This window comes from Sorex fumeus, unplaced genomic scaffold (assembly GCF_029834395.1).
Source record: "Sorex fumeus unplaced genomic scaffold, SorFum_2.1 ptg000033l, whole genome shotgun sequence".
In the NCBI taxonomy this organism is placed as follows: Eukaryota; Metazoa; Chordata; class Mammalia; order Eulipotyphla; family Soricidae; genus Sorex; species Sorex fumeus.
Window position 1 is genome coordinate 20,362,941 of NW_026606090.1, and position 22,553 is coordinate 20,385,493.

The following is a 22,553-nucleotide window of genomic DNA, read 5'->3' on the forward strand; positions in this document are numbered from 1 at the left end:
AATGGCACACCAGATTAATACAAATTATAAGTTTTCATGTATGGAAGACTAGAATGAACTTTTCTAATATGAAAAAGAAAAAGTACTTACTGAATTCACAAAACCAATAACTTCGATGATTTTATTTGTTACAACTGTGCTGTCAGAGCCCAAGTGATCGTACTAAAAAACAAGTAAAAAAAGTAAAAACTTAATTTTAAATTTAAAACATTTTAAAATATGTGTGATATTTGCTTTTCTACTAATAATAGAATTTGTAGCAACTTTGTGTAGAATAGTTAAAGCAAGACTAACAAATTTTAAATGAATATAAATTGGATCACTCATACATGCTAGTGGAAACATATTTTAGTATGTGCTGCCAAAGTGAACACACTTGTGGAAAAATAAAAGACAACTCTGGAAAGTACTTTGGCAACCTCTTTAAGAACATATGCAGAGCCCCTTCATATTCGTCCCCAAGGCTGCGCCCGGTTTTCACCCTCTCCCAGGTCAGTGAATATTCAAACCCAGGAGTCCACCTCCCCTGTGCACATGCCCCAGGCGTTCTCTGGGACACTGGGCCTCACACCACCCCTGCGCCTCTTCCTGTTCATCCCCAACACTGCGCCCGGTGTTCTCCCTTTCCCAAGTCTGTACTAACCCCCATACCAGGTACCCATAAGGGGCAGGGCCTCTGCAGAAGTGGGCGTGGCCTGTTTGGAAGCCATCACAAGGCCACAGGTAAATAACCCATACCCAGCAATCTCGTTTAACATCTCAGTCCCCATACCACCACCACAACATGAAGAAACAATGCAAATCACCCCGAGGAAAGGACAATGAAGAGTCCAGAAGCCTCAATAGGTGTTACTCACATAAGGGTAAGTATAAAAGAATTCAGATATGGAGTCATAAAGATGTTCAATGAACTCAAAGACAGAGATATCCAGTAAATTAAAGGAGGACATGAAAGAAACAATCAAGAAAATACAAGAAGAAATGAGAGCATAAATTGGAAAGCCATATACAGAAATGTCGCAAATAAAGGATTTGCTAGATGGAATAAAAAAAACTCAGTGTGTGCCCTCAGCAGTAGAATGGATACAGCTGAAGACAGAATCAGTGAGCTGGAAGGTGAGCTGCAGGAATTGTACAGACAACAACAAACAATGGCAAGAGATCTCAAAATAGCTCTAGAGTGAATCAGAGTCCTGGGGGATGATTCCAAGAGGAACAAAATTAGAATCATTGAAGTACTAGAAGGTCAGGGAAACAATCCCAATGAAAAATCCAGGGTTTAAGAAATCATAACTGAAAAGTTCCCAGAGTTGGACAATGCAGGCATCTAGATTCAAAGAGCCTGAAGGGCACCAGCTAAAAGAGACCCTAACAAAAACACTACAAGACAGATCAATTAGAATGATAGATGTCATAGATAGAGACACAATACTGCAAACAGCAAGCTCAAAGAAGGAAATAGCATACAAAGGAGCACCCCTTAGATTCACAGTAGACCTATCAGAAGAAACCCTCCAAACCCAAAAGCAATGGTGGGATATAGTGAAAAAAGTCACTGAAATGGGCGCTTCACCAAGAATACTTTATCCGGCTAAAGTCTCACTTAAACTCAAAGGAACGGTACACTACTTTGTGGATAAACAACAGTTCAGGAATTTCATAAACTCAAAACCAAACCTAAAAGAAGGGAAAAGGGGCCACTGTAAGAAAAGACAAACCCCTACAAGAACAGCAAACCCTTACAGAAAGATGGCACAAAACCCCATAACAATAATCTCTCTCAACATCAATGGTCTAAATTCACCATTGGAAAGGATCAACAGAAAGAGCCTAAACCAGGCAGAAGAAAAGAGATCATAAAACTTAGAGCAGAAATCAACGACATGGAAAACAAAGAAACAATTCGAAAGATCAATAAAACCAAGAGCTGGTTCTTCGAGAAAATAAATAAGAGAGATAAACCACTAGCAACACTCACAAAGAAACAGAGAGAAAGAGCCTTAATAAATCGAATCAGAAATAAGAATGGGGATATCACAACAGAAACTAAAGAAATTCAAGAGATCATCAGAGACTACTTTGAAAGTCTGTATGCCACAAAACAAGAGAACCTAGAAGAAATGGATAAATTCCTGGATTCCTATCATCTCCCAAAGCTGAAGCAAGAAGATATAGAGTACCTGAATAGACCTATTCACATCAAGGAAATTGAAACTGTAATCAAAAGTCTTCCCAAAAACAAAAGCCCAGGTCCAGATGGATTTACTAGCGAGTTTTTCCAAACATTTAAAGAGGACCTATTGCCAGTTCTTTTCAAGCTTTTCCAGGAAATTGAAAAAACGGAAACTCTCCCAAACAGTTTCTATGAAGCCCATATCTCTCTAATACCAAAAGGAAACAAAGACACCACAAGAAAAGAAAACTACAGGCCAATATCCCTGATGAACACGGATGCGAAGATTCTCAACAAAATACTAGCCAATAGAATTCAACAACTCATCAAAAAGATCATACATCATGACCAAGTAGGATTCATCCCAGGGATGCAAGGATGGTTCAACATTAGGAAATCAATCAACAGAATCCATCATATCAACAAAAGAAAAGATAAAAATCATATGATCATATCAATAGATGCAGATAAAGCATTTGACAAGATCCAGCACCCATTCATGATGAAAACCCTTGCCAAAATGGGGATAGAGGGGACTTTCCTCAATATAGTTAAAGCCATCTACCACAAAACTACAGCAAACATCATCCTCAATGGGGAAAAACTGAGACCCTTCCCCCTAAGGTCAGGGACGAGACAAGGATGCCCACTCTCTCCACTGCTGTTCAATATAGTACTGGAAGTACTTGCAATAGCGATTAGGCAAGAAAAAGATATTAAGGGCATCCAGGTAGAGAAAGAAGAAATTAAGCTCTCACTATTCGCAGATGACATGATACTATACTTAGAGAACCCTAAAACCTCTACCAAGAAACTCCTAGAAACAATAGGCTTGTATAGTAAAGTGGCAGGCTATAAAATCAATACCCAAAAATCCATGGCTTTCCTATATGCAAATAATGAAAGAGAAGAAAGTGACGTGAAGAAAACAATTCCATTCACAATTGTGCCCCAGAAAATCAAGTACCTAGGAATCGCCTTAACTAAGGAAGTAAAGGATCTGTACAAAGAAAACTACAAAACGCTACTTCGGGAAATAAAAGAGGACACGAGAAAATGGAAAAATATCCCCTGTTCATGGATGGGGAGAATCAACATTGTCAAAATGGCAATACTTCCCAAGGCACTGTACAAATTCAATGCAATCCCTATAAGGATACCCACGACATTCTTCAAAGAAATGGAGCAAACACTCCTGAAATTTATATGGAACAATAAGCCCCCACCAATAGCTAAAGCAATTCTTGGGAAAAAGAAAATGGGAGGAATCAACCTACCTAACTTCAAGCTCTACTACAAAGCAGTAATAATCAAAACAGCATGGTACTGGAACAAAGGCAGAGTTGCAGACCAATGGAATAGAGTTGAATATACTGACATTTCCTCCCAAACATATAATCATCTAATCTTCGATAAGGGGGCAAGAAAAGTGAAATGGAGCAGGGAAAGCCTCTTTAATAAATTGTGCTGGCAAAACTGGACGGCTACATGCAAAAAAGTGGGCTCAGATCTCTGCCTAACGCCATGCACAAAAGTAAGATCGAAATGGATTTATGACCTCAACATCAGACCGGAATCCATAATGTTTATTGAAGACAAAGTTGGCAAAACTCTCCACGATATTGAAGTTAGTGGTATCTTCAAAGACGTCACGCCACTGGCCGAGCAAGTGAAAACAGAGATAGACAAATGGGACTATCTTAAACTAAGAAGCTTCTGCACCTCAAAAGAAACAGTGACCAAAATACAAAGACAGCCTACAGAATGGGAAAGAATATTCACCAAATACACATCCGACAAGGGGTTGATTTCAAGGATATACAAGGTACTGGTTAAACTACACAAGAAGAAATCACCCAACCCCATCAAAAAATGGGGCGAGGAAATGAACAGAAACTTTCGCAAAGAAGAAATCCGAATGGCAAAAAGGCACATGAGAAAATGCTCTACATCACTAATCATCAGAGAGATGCAGATCAAAACAACAATGAGATATCATTTCACACCACAGAGACTGGCCCACATCCACAAGAACAAAAGCAACCGGTGCTGGCACGGATGTGGTGAGAAAGGGACCCTCCTTCACTGCTGGTGGAAATGCAGGCTGGTCCAACCCTTTTGGAAAACAGTATGGACGATTCTCAAAAAATTAGAATTCGATCTCCCATTTGACCCAGCTATAGCACTCCTGGGAATATATCCCAGAGAGGCAAAAAGGTATAGTCGAAGTGACATCTGCAATTGTTTGTTCATTGCAGCACTCTTTACAATAGCCAGAATCTGGAAAAAACCTGAGTGCCCAAGAACAGATGACTGGTTAAAGAAGCTTTGGTACATTTACACAATGGAGTACTATGTAGCTGTTAGAAAAGATGAAGTTATGAAATTTACATACAAGTGGTACTACATGGAAAGTATCATGTCAAGCGAAATGAGTCAGAAAGAGCGGGATAGACACAGAAAGATTGCATTCATCTGGGGAACATAAAGCAACAAAACGGGAGACTAACACCCAGGAAGGGCTCAGATTAGTACCAGGAATTTTGCTCCATGACTTGAAGGCCAGCCACATGTGCTAGGTGAGAAGGAAGCTCAGATAGAGAAGAGAGCACCAAATAAAGGGTGTTGTGAAGACCCTCCCAGGGTGGGAGAGACATGCTAAAAGTAGTCTATAGACCAAACATGATTGCCACTCAATGCCTCTCTGGCAAAATACAGTACCCAAAAGAAGAGAGAGAGAACAGGGAGGAATGCCCTGCCACAGCGGCAGGGTGGGACGGGGGGGGGGGGGATGGGAGGGAGGGATGCTAGGACCCGTGGTGGGGGAGGATGGGCACTGGTGGAGGGATGGGTACTTGATCATTGTATAACTGAAACCCAAGCACAAAAATTTATAAGTCTGTAAGTGTATTTCATGGTGTTTCACTAATAAAAAAAATGATAAAAAAAATAAAGTCTAAATAAATAAATAAATAAATTCACCAATTAAGAGACAACATAGTGCCAAAATGAATTCAGAGTCAGAACCCAACATTCTGCTGCCTGTAAGAAACACATCTGAACAATCAGAACAAACACAGTCAAAGGATGGAAAACAACCTTGCAAGCAAACAACCCCCTCAAAAAAGCTGGAGTGACATTACTAGTATCAGACGTTTCAGGTTAAAAGATATTAGTAACATACATTTCAGGTTAAAAGATATTAGAAGGGACATCGAAGGTCATTTTTTATTAACTAATGGATATGTACAGCAGGAAGAAATCACACTCTTAAATGTATACACACCCAATGAGGGACCAGCTACAACTGCGAACAGGCATAAAGAAGGACATTGCAAGCAACACAATTGTAGTTGGAGACTTCAACACCGCCTTATCACCCCTGGATAGATCAAGAAGATTAAAATTCAGTAAGGAAATAATGACTCTGAAGGAATAAATAGAAAACAGAGAGCAAAAAGATCTATAAAGGACATTATATCCCACCCAAAAAAGAATACACATTCTATCCAGTGCACATGGAACATTTTGTAGAATAGACCATGTGCTGGTTCACAAAGCATACCTCAACAGAATCAGAAAGATAGACAGTGTATCAACTATCTTCTCAGACCAGGATGCACTGAAGATAGGAGCTAATATGTACAGATGCAGAAAACCAAGTCAAACGCTTGGAAATTAAACAACTCACTTTTGAACAATGAGTGGTTCAGGAAAGAAATCAAGGAAGAAATCAAAAGATACCTGGAAACAAATGAGAATAAAGACATGAGCTACCAGAACCTATTGGACCCAGCTAAAGCTGTGTTAAGGGGAAATTTTATAGCTCTAAAGGCAATTCTCAGGAAGGAGAAAGGGCCAACATAAACAACTTGACTTCACAGATCAAGATCTTAGAAAAGGAACAACAAAAGAAGCCCAAACCAGACAGAATGAAAGAGATCATAAAACTTAGAGCAGAAATCAACAACATGGAAACCAAAAAAAAAAAATCCGAAAGATCAGTGAAATAAAGAGCTGGTTCTTCAAGAAAATAAAGAAGATAGATAAACCACTTGCAAGACTCACAAAGAGAGAGAGAGAGAGAGAGAGAGAGAGAGATAATGAGAGAGAGAGAACCCAGATAATCCAAATCAGAAATGAGAAGGGGGATATCACAGCAGAAACCAAAGAAATTCAAAATATTATAGGAGACTACTTTGAAAGTCTGTATGCCAAGAAACAAGAGAACCTGGAAGAAATGAATAAATTCCTGGATTTCTATAATCTCCCAACGCTGAAACAAGGAGATCTAGAATACCTGAATAGACATATTAATATCAAGGAAATTGAAACTGTAATCAAAAGTCTTTCCAAAAACAAAAGCTCAGGTCCAGATGGACTCACTAGAGGATTTTTCCAAACATTTAAAGAGGATAAATTGCCAGTTCTTCTCAAGCTTTCCCAGGAAATTAAAGAAAAAGAAACTCTCAGTTTCTATGAAGTTCATATCTCTCTAGACACCACAAGAAAAGACACCACAAGAAAAGAACTACAGGCCGATATCCCTAATGAACACAGATGCAAAGATTCTCAACAAAATACTAGCAAATAGAATTCAACAACTCATCAAAAAGATCATACACCATGACCAAGTGGGATTCATCCTGGCGATGCAAGGATGGTTTAACATTCAGAAATCAATCAACATATTCCATCATATCAATAAAAAGATAAAAACCATATGATCATATCAATAGATGCAGAGAAAGCATTTGACAAGATCCAGCACCCATTTATGATGAAAACCCTCACCAAAATGGGTTTAGAAGAGACTTGCCTCAATATAGTTAAAGCCATCTACCACTGGCCTACAGCAAGCATCATCCTCAATGGGGAAAAACTGAGAGCCTTCCCTCTAAGATGAGGGATGAGACAAGAATGCCCACTGAAGTACTTGTAATAGCGATTAGGCAAGAAAAAGATATTAAGGGCATTCAGGTACGAAAGGAAGAAATTAAGCTCTCACTATTCACAGATGATATGATACTATACTTAGAGATCCCTAAAACCTCTACCAAGAAACTCCTAGAAACAAAAGACCTGTATAGGAAAGTTGCAGGCTATAAAATCAATACCTGAAAGTCCCTGGCTTTCCTATAAATAAATAATGAGAGAGAAGAAAGTGAAATGAAAAAAATCAATCCTGTTCACGATTGTGCCCCAGAAAATAAAGTACCTAGGAATCAGCTTAACTAAGGACATAAAAGACCTGTACAAAGAAAACTACACAACTATGCTACTTCAGGAAATAAGAGAGGACACAAGGAAATTGAAAGATATCCCTTGCTCATGGATCGGGAGAATTAACATTGTCAAAATGGCAATACTTCCCAAAACATTGTACAAATTCAATGTGATCACTATAATGATACCCATGACACTCTTCAAAGAAATGGAGCAAAAAAGCCTGAAATTCCAATGGAACAATAAGGCCCCACGAATAGCTAAAGCAATTCTTGGAATAAAGAAAACAGGAGGAATCAACCTTCCCAACCTCAAACTCTACTACAAAGTAATAATAATTAAAACAGCATGGTACTGGAACAAAGGCAGAGCCACAGACCAATGGAAGAGGGTTGAATATACTGACATCTCCCCCCAAATATATGATCATCTAATCTTTGACAAGGGAGCAAGAAATGTGAAGTGGAGCAAGGAACACCTCTTTACCAAATGGTGCTGGCAAAACCGAACAGCTACAGAGAGCTACATGCAAAAAAGTGGGCTCAGATCTCTACCTAACAACATGTACAAAAGTAAGATCAAAATGAAGACCTCAACATCAGACCGAAATCCATAAGGTACATTGAAGACCCTCCATGACATTGAAGCTAACGGAATCTTCAAAGATAACATGCCACTTGCCAAGCAAGTGGAAACAGAGGTAAACTAATGGGACTATCTTAAACTAAGAAGCTTCTGCACCTCAAAAGAAACAGTGACCAAAACAAAGACAGTCTACAGAATGGGAATGGATATTCGCCTAATACCCATCCAACAAGGGGTTGATATCAAGGATATACAAAGCACTGGTTGAACTCCACAAGAAGAAAATATCCAACCCCATCAAAAAATGGGGCGATAAAATGAACAGAAACTTTCTCAAAGACTAAATCCAAATGGCAAAAAGGCACATGAGAAATGCTCTACATCACTAATCATCAGGGATATGCAGATCAAAACAACAATGAGATGTCATCTCACACCACAGAGACTGGTCCACATCCAAAAGAACAAAAACAATTGGTGTTGGTACAGATGTGACGAGAAAGGGACGTTCCTTTACTGCTGGTGGGAATGCTGACTGGTTCAGCCCTTTTGGAAAACAATATGGACACTTCTCAAAAAATTAGAAATTGAACTCCCATTTGACCCAGCAATTCCACTCCTGTGACTATATCCTGGAGAGGCAAAAAAGTATAGTCGAAATGACATCTGCATTTCTATGTTCATTGCTGCACTGCTCACAGTAGGCAAAATTTGGAGAAAAAAAAACCCAGTGCCCGAGAACAGATGACTGGTTAAAGAAACTTTGGTACATCTACACAATGGAATACTCTGCAGCTGTTATAAAAGATGATGTCATGAAATTTATATACAAGTGCTTCTACAAGGAATGTATCATGCTACGTGAAATGAGCCAGAAAGGGAGGGACAGACATAGAAAAACTGCACTAATCTGGGGAATATAAAGTAACAGAGTGGGAGTCAAACACCCAAGAATAGTTGAGATAAGTACCAGCAGGCCTGCTCCACGGCTTGGCAGCTGGAAGCACGTGCTGGGGGAAAAGGCAGCTCAGCTAGGGTAGAGAACACTAAGTAAAGGATGTTTGGAGTCCTCGCTTGGGATGCAAAACGCATGCTGCAAGTAGACTATAGACCGAACACTATGGCTACTCAATACCTCTATTGCAAACTACAACACCTTAAAGGAAAGAGAGAACAAAAGGGAATGCACTGCCACAGAGGAGGGGTGGGCTGAGGGAATGGGGTTGGTGGGGGAGGGTATTGGGATCATTGCTGGTGAAGAATGAGCACTGGTGAAGGGATGGGTACTCGATCATTATATAACTGAAACCCAAGCATGAAAGTTTGTAAGTCTACAACTGTACTTCATGGTTTTTCACTAATTAAAAAAATAAATCCAGAATTTCATGCCAGAAAGATAGCACAGAGGTTAGGTACTGGTCTTGCACATTGCTGACTCAGGTTCAAATGAGTGTCAGCACTACCTATGACCCCCTGAGCACCGCCAGGAGTGATCCCTGAGAACAGAGTCAGGTGCAAACCCTGAAGTGACCCAAAGAAATCAAATAAAACAAATACATAATTTAGAAGGTCACTCCAGGGCATCTATTACAAAGAGATACTGATGGTCATTTGAGGAAAAAAAATCCAGAAATGTTTATGACAGTTTGATCATGATAGCCCCAAATTGGAAATAATTCCTATATTCTTTAATGGTTGACTAGTTAAGTTCACTCATCCCAAGAAACTGAATTCTGTAAACCGTTAATATATGGCACAGACTAGATAAAATTTAAGAAAATACTCTTGAATGTTTTTCTTAGCAAGAAGATATAGAGTACACAATTTTTTTCTTACTTATTTTTTATTTCATAATCATAAAACAACTCTGCAATCCAGCTAGACTTGGAGGGAATGGGTGTTTTTTTTTTTTAACGAGATTTCTTTTTTTTTATTTATTTATTTATTTTTTTACAGTTGTAGATTTACAATTTTTTTTGTGCTTGGGTTTCAATTATACAATGATCAGATACCCATCCCTCCACCAGTGCCCGTTTTTCATCACCATGGATAATATCCCTCCCACCCCCATCCCCCCATCCCCCCCTGCCTCTGTGGCAGGGCAATCCCCTGTGTTCTCTCTCTCCGTTTGGGTGTTGTGGTCTGCAAAAGAGGCATTGAGTGGCAAACATGTTGAGTCCAAAGTCTACTTTCGACATGCATCTCCCCTCCTGGGAGGATCCTCCAAACATCCTTTATTTGGTGCTCCCTTCTCTATCTGAACTGCCCTTTCCTCTAGGATACCCGGCTGGCCTCTAAGTTATGGGGTAATCCTCCTGGTGCTGATCTCAGCTATTCTTGGGTATTAATCTCATACTTTGTTACTTTATATCCCGCAGATGAATGCAGTCCTTCTATGTCTATCCCTCTCTTTCTGACTCATTTCGCTTAGCATGATACTTTCCATATTGTACCACTTGTATGTAAATTTCATGACTTCATCTTTTCTAACAGCTACATAGTACTCCATTGTGTAGATGTACCAAAGTTTCTTTAACCAGTCATCTGTTCTTGGGCATTCAGGTTTCTTCCAGTTTCTGGCTATTGTAAAGAGTGCTGCAATGAACAAACAAGTGCAGATGTCACTTCGACTATACATTTTTGCCTCTCTGGGATACATTCCCAGGAGTGGTATTGCTGGGTCAAATGGGAGCTCAATTTCTAATTTTTTGAGAATCGTCCATACTGTTGTCCAGAAGGGCTGAACCAGTGGACATTCCCACCAACAGTGAAGGAGTGTCCCTTTCTCGCCACATCCACGCCAGCATTGGTTGCTTTTGTTCTTTTGAATGTGGGCCAGTCTCTGAGGTGTGAGATGGTATCTCATTGTGGTTTTGATCTGCATCTCTCTGATGATTAATGATGTAGAGCATTTTCTCATGTGCTTTTTTGCCATTCGGATTTCTTCTTTGAGAAAGTTTCTGTTCATTTCATTGCCCCATTTTTGGATGGGGTTGGATGATTTCTTCTTGTGGAGTTTAACCAGTATTTTGTATATCCTGGATATCAACCCCTTGTCAGATGTGTATTCGGTGAATATCCTTTCCCATTCTGTAGACTGTCTTTGTATTTTGGTCACTGTTTCTTTGGAGGTGCAGAAGCTTCTTAGTTTAAGATAGTCCCATTTATCTATCTCTGTTTTCACTTGCTCGGCCAGTGGAGTGGCATCTTTGAAGATATCATTAGCTTCAATATCATGGAGGGTTTTGCCAACTTTATCTTCAATGTACCTTATGGTTTCTGGTCTGATGTTGAGGTCTTTAATCCATTTTGATCTTACTTTTGTACATGGTGTTAGGCAGAGTTCTGAGCCTATTTTTTTTGCATGTAGCCGTCCAATGATGCCAACATAATTTATTAAAGAGGCTTTCCTTACTCCACTTCACATTACTTGCACCTTTATCAAAGATTAGATGATAATATGATTGAAGGGAGATGTCAGTGTATTCAACCCTGTTCCATTGGTCTGCAGTTCTGCCTTTGTTCCAGTACCATGCTGTTTTAATTATTACTGCTTTGTAGTACAGTTTGAAGTTAGGGAGGTTGATTCCTCCCATTTTCTTTTTCCCAAGAATTGCTTTAGCTATTCGTGGGGGCTTATTGTTCCATATAAATTTCAGGAGTGTTTGCTCCATATCTTTGAAGAATGTCATGGGTATCCTTATAGGGATTGCATTGAATTTATACAATGCTTTCGGTAGTATTGCCATTTTGACAATGTTAAGTCTCCCGACCCATGAGCAGGGGATATCTTTCCATTTCCTCATGTCCTCTTTTATTTCCTGAAGTAGCGTTTTGTAGTTTTCTTTGTACAGGTCCTTTACTTCCTTAGTTAAGCTGATTCCTAGGTACTTGATTTTCTGGGGCACAATTGTGAACGGGGTTGTTTTTTTCATGTTGCTTTCTTCTCTCACTGTTTGCGTATAGGAAAGCCGTGGACTTTGGGGTATTGATTTTATAACCTGCAACTTTACTATACGAGTCTATTGTTTCTAGGAGTTTTTTGGTGGAGGTTATTGGGTTCTCTAAGTAGAGTATCATATCATCTGTGAATAGTGAGAGCTTGATTTCTTCCTTTCCTACCTGAATGCCCTTAATATCTTTTTCTTGCCTAATCGCTATTGCAAGTACTTCCAGTACTATATTGAACAGAAGTGGAGAGAGTGGGCATCCCTGTCTCATCCCTGATCTTAGAGGGAAGGCTCTCAGTTTTTCCCCATTGAGGATGATGCTTGCTGTAGGCTTGTGGTAGATGGCTTTAATTATGTTGAGGAAGGTCCCCTATATACCCATTTTGGCTAGGGTTTTCATCATAAAGGGGTGCTGGATCTTGTCAAATGCTTTCTCTGCATCTATTGATATAATCATATGCTTTTTATCTTTTCTTTTGTTGATATGATGGATTATGTTGATTGATTTTCGAATGTTAAACCATCCTTGCATCCCTGGGATGAATCCTACTTGGTCATGGTGTATGATCTTTTTGATGAGTAGTTGGATTCTATTTGCTAGTAGTTTGTTGAGGATCTTTGCATCTGTGTTCATCAGGGATATCGGCCTGTAATTCTCTTTCTTTGTGGTATCTCTGTCTGCTTTTGGTATCAGTGTGATATTTGCTTCGTAGAAACTGTTCGGAAGTGTTTTTGATATTTCAATTTCGTGGAAAGCTTAAAGAGCATTGGGAGTAAGTCCTCTTTAAAGATTTGGAAGAATTCACTAGTGAATCCATCCGGGCCAGGACTTTTGTGCTTGGGGAGACTTTTTATTACCAGTTCAATTTCCTTGATGGTGATAGGTCTGTTCAGGTATTCCAGGTCTTCTTGGTTCAGCCTTGGGAGTCTGTAGGAGTCTAGGAATTTATCCATTTCCTCGAGGTTTTGATGTTCCGTGGCATAAAGCTTCTCAAAGTACTCCCTGAGGATCCTCTGAATTTCTGTGGTTTCTGTTGTAATGACCCCCTTTTCATTTCTGATTCGGTTTATTAGGGTTTTCTCTCTCCCTTTGTTTGTGAGTTTTGCTAGCGGTTTATCGATCTTGTTAATTTTCTCAAAGAACCAGCTTTTGGTTTCATTGATCTTTCGGATTGTTTTTTGGGTTTCCATCTCATTAATCTCTGCTCTGAGTTTTATTATTTCCTTTCTCCTGTTCGGGTTGTGCTCCTTTTTTTGGTCCTTCTCCAAGCTCTTAAGCTGTGAGGTTAGGTTACTTATGTGTGTTCGCTGCTCCTTCCTGAGGAATGCTTGTAGAGCTATAAACTTTCCTCTTAACACAGCCTTTGCTGTGTCCCATAAGTTTTGGTAACTCGTGTTCTCATTTTCATTCGTTTCTAGGAATCTTTTGATTTCCTCTTTGATTTCCTGTCTAATCCACTCGTTGTTCAATAGTGCACTGTTTAATTTCCAGGTGTTTGATTTAGTTTTCTGTTTTTGTGTGTGATTTACTTCTAATTTCAGCGCATTATGGTCTGAGAAGATTGTTGATACAATCTCTATCTTCTTAATTTTATGGAGGCATGTTTTGTGGCTCAGCATGTGGTCTATCTTGGAGAATGTTCCATGGACGCTTGAGAAGAATGTGTATTCAGCTTTTTGTGGATGAAGTGTCCTATATATATCTACTAAGTCCCTTTCTTCCATTGTTTCCCTCAAATGAAGTATGTCCTTGCTAAGCTTGAGTCTGGTTGATCTATCAAGAGGTGACAAAGCGGTGTTGAAGTCTCCCACTAGTATTGTGTTGCTATTGATGTCTTTTTCCAAATCTATGAGTAGTTGTTTTAAGTACTTTGCTGGTCTCTCATTAGGTGCATATACATTTATTATTGTAAGTTCTTCCTGTTGTACAGATCCTTTGATCAATAAGAAATGGCCTTCACTGTCTCTTATGACCTTCCTCACTCTGAAATCGATGTGGTCTGATATAAGGATGGCTACCCCAGCTTTTTTATGGGAGCTGTTTGCCTGTAGGATTGTTTTCCAGCCTTTGAAGAGTACACAATTTTTATTCAATAATCTTGACATGACAGATACAAAGAATAGATTAGTTATGGCCAGGATTAAAGAAGTATAGGGATAAATGAAATGATGGGTGTGATTACAAAGAGATAATATGAGTCAGTCTTGCAGTCATGGTTCTGTTAAGAGGTTTGATTGTGATGATGATTATGCAAGAAACATATATGTTCTTATGACATGCAACTACACACAAATTAGAGGTTGTATATATTGATATATAAATAATATCTATGCAAACGCCAATATAAAATTTCTTATCTACAATTTCTCTAAAGTATACTATCCCTTTAGTTGCCACAGGACCTTCAAAATGTATCCATAACTACATTCTTCACTCAAAAATCTGGCCCTAAGTACAGTACTTCGAATCATCACAGGAAAAAAGAAACTTGAATTAAATATAGAATTCTGCTTTAAGATTCCACTGAAAAAAGAGCGGTCACTGGAGAATTCAGCCATTATCTCCAGAAGAATCTTCATTGTAAAAAAACAGCAACAACCAGAAATTTAAAACTAAGAAACACACCCCAAGCACCAGAGAACATAAACCCTAGAAAGCAGCCCAGGCTGCCAGTCCAGTGCTATTGCTGCTGCAGCACACCTGGGACTTGGATCCTCAGTTGTCCAGAGTGACATAAACTCAAAGCAGTCTCCGGGTGAAGCTAGGGAGTGTCATGTTGTTCACAGGTTTACACAAAATCAGGCCCTCATCCTAGGGTAATCTCTGATTTTTCCTTGAAAAAAAATTCTGAAGGTAAATTCTATCATCCAAGCGAAGTGCTCAGTAACAGAAAACATGAATGTATACAAGAGTACTACGATACTTGATCAAGAACAAAAGTCATACTAGTTATTATCACATTACCATCGACACAGTGAAGAAATCGTAGAGTTCATTTGGATCACTGGACGATAGCAAAGTCCAGGAAAGACCCCAGGTACACTCTACCTTTCTAAATTTCTAATGAAGATTTTGGGGCAACAAAGATTCAGACATTCGTTACCCTGAGGATATCAATGAAGTAAATATTCAACAAGAATGAGGAAGGGTTAGAAAAAATATATTAGAAATCACTATGATAAAGATTGAAGTAGTTGAGACAGGAGTGCGTGATCCAGATACGCGCAAGGTGATGGAGGCCCTGGAGGAAACCCACAGCCACACCCACTTCTGCTCACTTTCCAAGCAAGCGGGCACTCTGTGGGGAGAACTTCACCAATGATCCAGACCTGCACAACCCACTGAGCGACCAGGAGAAGTCCTGCCACCAGATCCATCGCTCAGAAAAAGCAAGCAGCCCAGTGGCAGGGATGAGGGAGCCACTACCCCACCCCAGACCCATGGACAAACACAAGTCAAACCACAGTCACTGGTGAGAATGTGAGAAGTCAGAGAATGAGAACCAGAAAAAATAAAGAAATAAAGAAGCTTAGCTGTATCAACAAAAAGTGACAAAAGTCCAGGAAAAATAATCAGATCAATGACCCAACCTCATAACTCTAAAAAGAATAAGAAATAAGTAGCAAAATAAGCATAAGGAAGCAATGAAAGTTAGAGCAGAACATGTACATATCTGGAGAGTATCATTCTGAGTAAAGTTAGTCAGGACAGACAGATGCAGAGAGATCCCCTTCAAATGCCCTTATAAAGAAACATGGTAAAGAAATCACAAATACAAAGTGTCCACTCTGACTTTGGAAATACTGGAAGCCCTAGACAGAGCAATTTACCAAGAAAAATAGATTAAATAATTCAAATTGGAAAGTTAAATAACCAGTATTTGCAGATGACGTGATAATATAAATTACAAACTCTAAGGATGCCACAAGAAAACAACAAAAAATTTTAGGAAACAATAAACTTAAGGGTAAGGAGGCAGGCTAAAAACTCAATTCAGAAAAATTTGTTGTGTTTTATATGCAAACAGTGTTGTAGAAGACAGATTTTTAAATTGCTAAATACTGTATTTTTAAAAATTAAGTATTGGATCTTGGGGCTGGAGCGATAGCACAGCGGTAGGGCATTTGCCTTGCATGCAGCCAACATGGCCGACCCGAGTTCGATTCCTCCGCCCCTCTCGGAGAGCCCGGCAAGCTACTGAGAGTATCTCGCCCACACGGCAGAGGGCAGAGCCTGGCAAGCTCCTCGTGACGTATTCGATATGCCAGACACAGTAACAACAAAGTCTCCAATGGAGACGTTACTGGGCCCGCTCTAGCAAATCGATGAACAACGGGAGGGCCTTTACATTTACCTTTAAGTATTGGATCATAGAGATAGTATAGAGGTTAGGTTAACCTCTAGCCTCTTGTTTTACACAGTCCACCCCTGTTCAATTCCCAGCACCACGTATAAAACCTGAGTTAGCCCTGAGTATCACTAGGAATGATCCCAGAGCACAGATCCAGGAGTAAGACCTAAGAATCACCAGGTATGACCCAAACCCACCCATTCACCCCCTCAAATTGTAAAAATCAAGTATCTAGGTCTCAACCTAAGTAGGTAAAAGCATATATCAAAAACTGTAAGTTACAATAAAAAACACGTAAGAAGATAGGAAAATACTCCATGCTCATTGACTCAAAGAATTATCACTGTTAAAATGACCTTTTGTCCTGCAAGTTTGTCTGGACAAACTTGCAGGCTATCGAATATAGCCTGCCCACAGGGCAGAGTCTGGCAAACTCCCCGTGGCGCACCAAATATGCCAAATACCAGTAACAATGATGGGTCTCATTCTCCTAAAAAGCCTTGAATATAATCTCAGGGCTAGGATGAAAGAGACGTTACTGGGGCCTGCTCGAGGCAATCGACGATTAACAGGATGATGAATGAATGAATGAAAAAATGACCTTTCTGCCCAAAACTTTACACAGATTTAATAAAATTCACTATTAAAATTATCATGGCATTCTTCAAAGATTTAATATAATACTATTAAAATTTGTATGAGACCATGAAACCATCCAAATATGAAAGATATTTTGGTTAAAAAAAAGTGAAAGACATTGTATTGTCAGACTTTAAAATATACTATAAAGCTATAGTAATCAAACTAGCTTAATATTGTAATAAAGACAGAATTTCAGAACAGTGAGTACAACGAAAATCCATGTGAGCTCCCTCAGATCTATGGACAGTTTATTTATGACAAAGAAACTAAGCAAAATTTGAAGGAAGAAAAAGCCTATTCAACAAATGGGAGTTGAGAAAAATGGCTAGTCACCATGCAAAAAAAAATGAAAATGCATCACTACCTCACATTACAAACAAAACTTAGTTCAAAATGGATCAGAATTTGATGCTAGGAGCCAGAGCACTTTCCTGACTCAAGGTCAATCTGGCTTCGATCCTTGGTATCCTATATGTTCCCCAGAGCCTCATCAAATGTGATCACAGAGCACAGAGCCAGGAGTAAACTCTGAGCACTGCCAGTGTGGCCCCAAAACTATAAATTTATATATATAATATGTGTGTATATATACATATATATAATATAAGAGGTTAAATTAATCCCTATACCATATATAGATGTTATGAATGGAACAATATATTGGCACACCATATATTTAACAAAAGGCTAATATTCAAAATAACAAGATATCCAAACACTCAACATCAACAAAAAAAATTTAATGTGAAGAGTTGGACTCTTCAAATAATACATACAGATGTCTAGTGGACATATAAAAAAGTCTTCATTAAGGGGGTATGGTGCCGTCAGCAGGTCAATCTATACCTGTGAGGTGAGTGCATCAGCAGCCTGATGGCACCATCAGACTTTCAGATATCCCAAAATTGCCACTGTGTCTTTGGCCAGACCCCAAAAACTTGGGGCAAAGTTTACCAAAAAGTAAACGGCCAAAAGTTAGGTATGTGGGAGACACACCTACAAACCACCTCCAGCTCAGCTATATAATTGGAGGCATGGCCTCTCTGGCTCCTGATTGAACTGCTTAATGGCCATGATCCCAGAGTCTCAGAAATGAATCTCAGAACCCAAAGGCTTTTGGCAGAAATGCGTCCTGTTCCTGCAGTAGGTTACTGGCACTGGGCCACTCCAGGTGGGAATAGGTTTTGTGCCTTGGCCTGTTCCCCCTAGCAGCCTGGTGACCGCCATCCTCCAGAGGCCATTGGACAGTCAGGTTAGGGCCTGCAGTGACGAGACACACGGGGCCTCACCACATAGGGGTGGAGCCTACTCTTTCTCCCCATCCCAATGATACCCCAAGTCACCGCCTACAAACGGCCTCTCTGGCTCCTGGTCAAGCTGATTAATAGCCATGATACCAGAGACTCAGAAACAAATCTTGAAACCCAGCGGCTTTTGGCAGAAATGCATCTGGACTGCATACAAGGTGGCCGCCAGCTCAGAGCTTATTGGAAAGCCAGATATGAGCCGGCAGTGACGGGGAAATTGCAGTTTCATGGGAAGGGGGCTGTACCGGCTCATCCTTCATGCCCTACTGAGGTCACAAGTTGCCCCCCGCCACAAGCGGCTCTAGATGGCTTCTACGTTAGATTCCATTCAATCTATTTGCTCCTACTGGGATGTTAGTATTGAAGAGTTCAGAGATGTCACTCCACAAAATGCAGCATATTTAACTGTGAAGTGGGCTTATATGGAGCTGTGGTGGAAAGTAGGTATGACTGCCAGGGCTTCCAGAAGTATGGGGACAGGGAGTAGGGAGGAGGTCACCCACCCCAATTCTGAGGAGGTCTGGGATTTTTAGCCTAAAAAACCCAGTGTACCTGAATTTTCAGCAGTTTGGCATCTCTGTGGAATCTGTTGTGGGTGGTGGAGCCTGGCCATAAGCTCTGTGGCAGTCATTGGGGTGTGAGTGCAGCTGCTAGGAATTTAGCAGTATAGGGATTTCACAGACATTCTCTCAAGATCGCCTCAGAAGTCTCAGTCAGGAGCAAAGATATCTAAGAAATTCTGTGGCTAGCTAATCTCTTTTAATATTTAATTATGAGTCTCTGAAGCAGGACCAGTAGATGAGCTTACATGGTGGTATGGCTGTTTAACTTTAAAATTATTGTTATTGAGAGAGACCTTAAAGAAGAGACCTTAAATACTAGATCCCCCAAATTCATTTTCATATGCAGGATTATTATATAAAATTTTAATAGGCTTCTGATATAACCAGCATATTTGGCTTTTTAAAAATTTTTATTAGTGAATCACCATGAGGTACAGTTACAGATTTACATATTGTTGGGCTTGTATTTCAGTCATACACTGCTCAAGTACCCCATCAGTGCCCACCCTCCACCACCAATTCCAGCATTCCTCCCACCCCCTCATCCCATCCCCCACCCACCCACCCCACCTCTGCAGCAGGGCATTCACTTTTGTTATCTCTCTCCCTTTGAGTGTTGTGGTTTGTGATAGAGGTATTAAGTGGCCACTGTGTTTGATCAATAGTCTACTTTCAGCACGCATCTCCTGTCCAAAGCGGGTCCTCCAACCACTCTTTACTTGGTGTTCCCTTCTCTATCTGAGCTGCCCTTTTCCCCAGAATGTGAGGCTGGCTTGCAAGCCATGGAGCAAATCTCCTGATATTTATCTCTGCTATTCTTAGGTGTTAGTCTCACATTCTGTTACTTTATATTCCACAGATGAGTGCTATCTTTCTATGTCTGTCTCTCTCTTTCTGACTCATTTCACTTAGCATGATACTTTCCATGTTGATCCACTTATATGCAAATTTCATGACTTCATCTTTTTCTAACAGCTGCATAGTATTCCATTGTGTAGATGTACCAGAGTTTCTTTAACCAGTCATCTGTTCTCAGGCATTCGGGTTTTTTCCAGATTTTGGCTAGTGTAAATGGTGCTGCAATGAACATATAAGTGCAGATGTCATTTTGACTATACTTTTTTGCCTCTCTGGGATAAATTCCCAGAAATGGTACTGCTGGGTCAATGGGAGCTCAATTTCTAATTCTTTGAGAGTGTCCATACTGTTTTCCCAAAGGACTGAACCAGCCGGCATTCCCACCAGCAGTGTAGGAGGGTCCCTTTCTCCCCACATCCATGCCAACATCGGTTGCTTTTGTTCTTTTGGTTGTGTGCCAGTATCTGTGGTGTGAGGTGGTATCTCATAGTTGTTTTGATCTGCATCTCCCTGATGATTAGTGATGAAGAGCATTTTTTCATCTGCCTTTTGACCATTCGTATTTCTTCCTTGAGAAAGTTTCTGTTCACTTCTTTGCTCCATTTTCTGATGGGGTCGGATGCTTTCTTCCTATAGAGTTCAACCAGTGCCTTATATATCCTTGATATCAACCCCTTATTAGATGGGTATTGGGTGAATATCCTTTCCAATTCTGTAAGTTGTCTTTATGTTCTGGTCACTGTATCTTTTGTGGTGCAGTAACTTCTTAGTTTAATATAGTCCCATTTGTTTATCTATGCTTTCACTTGGTTGTCATCTTTGAAGATACCATTAACTTCAATATCATGGAGGATTTTGTCAACCTTGTCTTCAATGTACCTTTTGGACTGTGGTCTGATGTTGGGGATATTTAATTCATTTTGATCTGACTTTTGTGCATGGTGTTAGGTCGAGGTCTAAGCCCATTCTTTTGCATGTGTTGGTCCAGTTATGCCAGCACCATTTGTTAAAGAGGCTTTCCTTGTTCCACTTCACATTTCTTGTTCCCTTATCAAAGATTAGATGATCATTCATTTGGGGTTGTGCGTAGGGATATTCCACCCTGTTCCATTGGTCTGCAGCTCTGCCTTTGTTCCAGTACCAAGCTGTTTTGTTACCGCTTTGTAGTAGATTTTGTGGTTGGGGATGGTGATGCCTCCCATCAACTTTTTCCCAAGAATTACTTCAGCTATTTGTGGGCGCTTGTTGTTCCATATGAATTTCAGGGGTGTCTGATCCATTGCTTTGAACAATTTCATGGATATCCTTATAGGGATTGCATTGAATCTGTATAATACTTTGAGGAGTATTGCCATTTTGGCAATGTTGATTCTTCCTATTCATGAGCGGCGGATATGTTTCCATTTCCTTGTGTCCCGTTTTATTTCGTGGAGTACCATTTTATAGTTTTCTTTGTGGAGGTCCTTTACCTCCTTAGTTAAGCTGTTTCCAAGGTACTTGACTTTCTGGGGTATGATTGTGAATGGGATTGTTTTTTTCATGTCGCTTTCTTTTGTTCATTATTTGCGTATAGGAAGGCCATGGACTTTTGGATATGAATTCTATAGCCTGCGACTTTACTGTACAAGTCTGTTCAACCAGTTCCTTATATATCCTTGATATCAACCCTTATTAGATGGGTATTGAGTGAATATCCTAGGAGTTTCTAGGAGTTTCTTGGTAGAGGCTTTAGGATTCTCTAGATACAGTATCATATCATCTGCGAATAGTGAGAACTTGATTTCTTCTTTTCCAATCTGGAAGCCCATAATATCTTTTTCTTGCCTAACGCTATGGCAAGTACTTCCAGTACTATATTGAAAGGAAGTGGTGAGAGTGGTCCTCTTGTCTTATCCCTGATCTTAGAGGAAAGGCCCTTATATTTTGCTTTTAATTTGCCTTTTGTACCATTTCCTTCATAACATATATATATGATTAGAATATTTAAGTTCTGAAAAATAAATTTGTTATTTAAACTAAATTTAAAGGAATGTTTAAGCTTGTCTCTATATAAGGATAATAATATATTCACATCAAATATTTAAATGCCAGTTAAAAGAAATGCACATACCAAAGCTTTGTCCACCACAATATGTGTTTCCAGATAGAGAGGATCAGTATCTGCAACAGCTGGTTTTAACTATGAAAAAGAAAAAAACAATATATTAAAACATGAAAACTTTCAAACAGTACTTATTCTAAACTTTAGGAGTCTTGTGTTCACTATGACATAACTGCAAATAAAAATGCTATGCATTTTACATATGACTTAATGCTTAGATATGCACACACTGTAAAATAATTGTGATTAATAGCTCACAGAGCCATCATCTCAAACTTTCCATGTAAATATATGTGTGATGAAAACGTAAGATGACACTCTTAATAAACCTCAGTTCACAACACATAAAACACTGCTGACTGTCAATAGCAAAGGTTTAAGGTAGTCACTTGATCACTTGACATCTCTTTACTTATCAATTTGCTCGAGCGGGCACCAGTAACCTTTCCATTTGTCCCTGTCGCGTGCTAGTGTAGCCCAATGGCATCTGCACATTTTAGGAACATGAAGAGCCTCAAACCGATCATTCAGGGTCTTGACAAAGAAGTCTGACCATCTGGTAGGTGAGCAGAAATGTGGAATCCCGTGGAATCAAGTCGTTAAAGGCTCTAGTCCAGAAGTCATCTCCAAATCTCATTACGTGTCCAACCCATCTGATTTTTGATGCCTTGGCAAACGAGACAGCATCCCTGATTCTTGACCATCCACAAAGGTCAGAACTCCAGATTCTTTCTCTCATTTCAGTGAAGCATGATACTGCAAGCATAGCTCTTTTGATTCCTCTTTGGGAGACCCA

The 22,553-nt window shown here is 39.7% G+C and overlaps 1 protein-coding gene across 1 annotated transcript in view; it reads right to left on the bottom strand.

Annotated features, from left to right (window-relative positions):
• ADAM32 (ADAM metallopeptidase domain 32) overlaps nt 1–22,553 on the bottom strand; it is a 165,965-nt gene that overhangs the window by 105,949 nt on the left and 37,463 nt on the right. The window contains exons 7-8 of the mRNA XM_056116661.1: nt 21,767–21,835; nt 91–162 (exon numbers count right to left, since the gene is read on the bottom strand). Of these exons, the coding sequence (XP_055972636.1) occupies nt 91–162; nt 21,767–21,835 (141 nt within the window). The remainder of the gene's footprint in view (nt 1–90; nt 163–21,766; nt 21,836–22,553) is intronic.